This window comes from Octopus bimaculoides, chromosome 27 (genome assembly GCF_001194135.2).
Source record: "Octopus bimaculoides isolate UCB-OBI-ISO-001 chromosome 27, ASM119413v2, whole genome shotgun sequence".
NCBI classification, from domain to species: Eukaryota; Metazoa; Mollusca; class Cephalopoda; order Octopoda; family Octopodidae; genus Octopus; species Octopus bimaculoides.
The window spans coordinates 21,841,798-21,844,347 of NC_069007.1; the positions used below are offsets into that span (position 1 = coordinate 21,841,798).

At 42.4% G+C, this 2,550-nt stretch overlaps 1 protein-coding gene across 8 annotated transcripts in view; it reads right to left on the reverse strand.

Annotated features, from left to right (window-relative positions):
• Positions 1 to 2,550, reverse strand: part of LOC106870514 (RNA-binding motif, single-stranded-interacting protein 2) — a 158,947-nt gene that overhangs the window by 6,104 nt on the left and 150,293 nt on the right. For all 8 annotated transcript variants that reach the window (XM_052977257.1, XM_052977258.1, XM_014916630.2 and 5 more), the window contains one exon: positions 2,017 to 2,060. In XM_052977257.1, coding sequence (XP_052833217.1) covers positions 2,017 to 2,060 — 44 coding nt within the window. The remainder of the gene's footprint in view (positions 1 to 2,016; positions 2,061 to 2,550) is intronic.

Here is a 2,550-nt window from a genome sequence, read left to right on the forward strand (position 1 = left end):
TGGTACCCTAAACCAAGACACTGTACTATCCACAGGGTACTCTAAACCAAGACACTGTACTATCTACAGGGTACCCTAAACCAAGACACTGTACTATCCACAGGGTACTCTAAACCAAGACACTGTACTATCTACAGGGTACTCTAAACCAAGACACTGTACTATCTACAGGGTACCCTAAACCAAGACACTGTACTATCCACAGGGTACCCTAAACCAAGACACTGTACTATCCACAGGGTACCCTAAACCAAGACACTGTACTATCTACAGGGTACCCTAGACTGAAGGACTAGCTTAGATGAAGATTTTTATCCTCTTTTACAGTTGATACTGTACATCCCTGACTGTATCTTATACCAAGTCACTCTACCCTCAGCAAAAGTCAGTGTAGTACCCCCATTGAATATAAACAATAATAAACAAACAAAAACAATTAACCTCCCCTCCCCCCAGCCACTACCACCAACCTTATTAATTAGTATTAACTCGAACAAGTGAACTGTGGCATCTAAAGGTCTCTGTTTGGAGAGTCAACCTACCTAAAAATGTTAACATTGCAATATTCCTGGAAATTTGTAAGAGATAAAAGGAAGTGATTACTCCAGGTAAAGACTTAACACAGGTGTGTAAACAAACAGAATGCGAATAAACAAATACAGAAAACAAGCAAAAGAACAAGAGAAAAATAAAAGTAAAAACAATTACGGGTACATGTTAAAAAAAATAGGGCCCCTCCCCACTCAATTCCCATCAGGTCTTTACTAGCTTCTCCCCCCCCCCCCTGGGGTAGCCATGTTTCTCTTCTAATACAAGATAGCTTTTCTGTCCCTCAATAATACCCTTCCCCCCACCAGCTGAGAGGGTCTTGTCTTGCAAGTCACCTGGTAACCCCACTGCTGCTTGTGTTATGTAAATGAAAAGCACCCAGTATGGCCTGTACAGTGTTTGCAGTTAGGAAGGACGGCGGGACACAGAAACGATGCCAAAACTAACAGCAGAGTCTTGTGCAGTCTTCTGACATGCCAATTCCCGTCCAACCCATGTCAGCATGGAAATCGGATTTTAAATGATAGTGAATGATCCCAAGCAAAATTAAGGAGTCACACTTGAAAAATAAATGTAAGGAGATTTATTATAAGGTAAAGTTATGTCCCTGAGTCATGCCGACTCATAAGGGCCCGTTTCTTGGTTTCCATGGCGTATAGATTTTCCACCTGGACGGGATGCTGGTCTGTCGCAGGATTATTCATTTTTGCCAGCTGAGCAACATGAAATGAAAGGTTTTGCTCAAGAATACAATGCGTTACCCAGTCCAGGAATCGAAACTACAATCCATGTAAGAGCTCTCAATAGTTCTATCTTTGAAATATCTACGGGAGTCCTCAGTAACCCAGTTCCCTCATTCAACACAACAGCTGTGGGATGGAAGAGGCCTTGTGACAGGCCATGCAGCAGATGGTTGGACGGGATTAGGGGAAGATCCCCAGAGGCTTGACATCACCTTGGAGGATGGAGAGGGGCTGGTATGGGACCGCCAGTAATGGAGAGCACTAGTGAACTTGGTTGGCTCTACCCATGATGATGTCTTTGGGACCACTAACCTGGGACGACCCCAGCCCCATCAAACAAGAGTGTGAAGCAAGCAAGCAGCAATCCTACCTTTAAAATACATATAAGAGCTCACCAATAGTCTCACCTGCATATAAGAGCTCTTAAAATAGGTCCAAGAGCTCTCCCCATAATCCTACCTACATATAAGGGCTCTCACCCTTAAAATAGGTCTAAGAACCCTCAGCAAACCAACCTGTAAAATACCTCTCAATACCCCCTGATTTACAAATACACAAATGAATGCCCAATCATAAACATCTGAGGAATCAATCCCTTTGGGGCTCTTGAGAATACTGTCTCCTACATAGACATGGCACCAGTTATTCCAAGAGCTTTACTGGTTTAAGGATGAGGATTTCTTAAGGTTAAAACAGTTATAAAATATCTAATAACAATACTTACCCATTTTGAGCAATGCTTGATTGGTCGTAGCCAACAGGTATTCCCTACAAGGAGCAGAAAGAGTGGCGAGTTTAGTTTCTGGTTATACAAAACAAACAAACCATGATGATTGTGATCATCTTGCAACAATTTCCCCTTGCTTATTCAACTTTACATTATCAAATAAATAATTCTAATGAAACAAACACAAGCTAATGTCGTCATCATCATCTGGCTGAACTTGCTTAGCCATTTTTTGACCTGTACACACCATCCATCTTGGTCCTGCATTAGTTGAGGAAGGTTTTTGGGGAGGCATCCACCGTCTCCGAGGAGTTGATCCACATATGTTATATTCGGACGACCATCATGATTATGGCCATGCTTTGGCATTCATAGCAGTGGGTCACTTGCCAGCTCTTGTTTAACTCCCCAGCAATGTCCTGCAAAGCACAAGCGCTTTCCTTTTATAATGTTGGAAACAGGCAGGAGATCTCCATACAGTTGTTTCATGGTGGAATGAGTTCTACAAGATACGGTTAAGACTACTCTTAA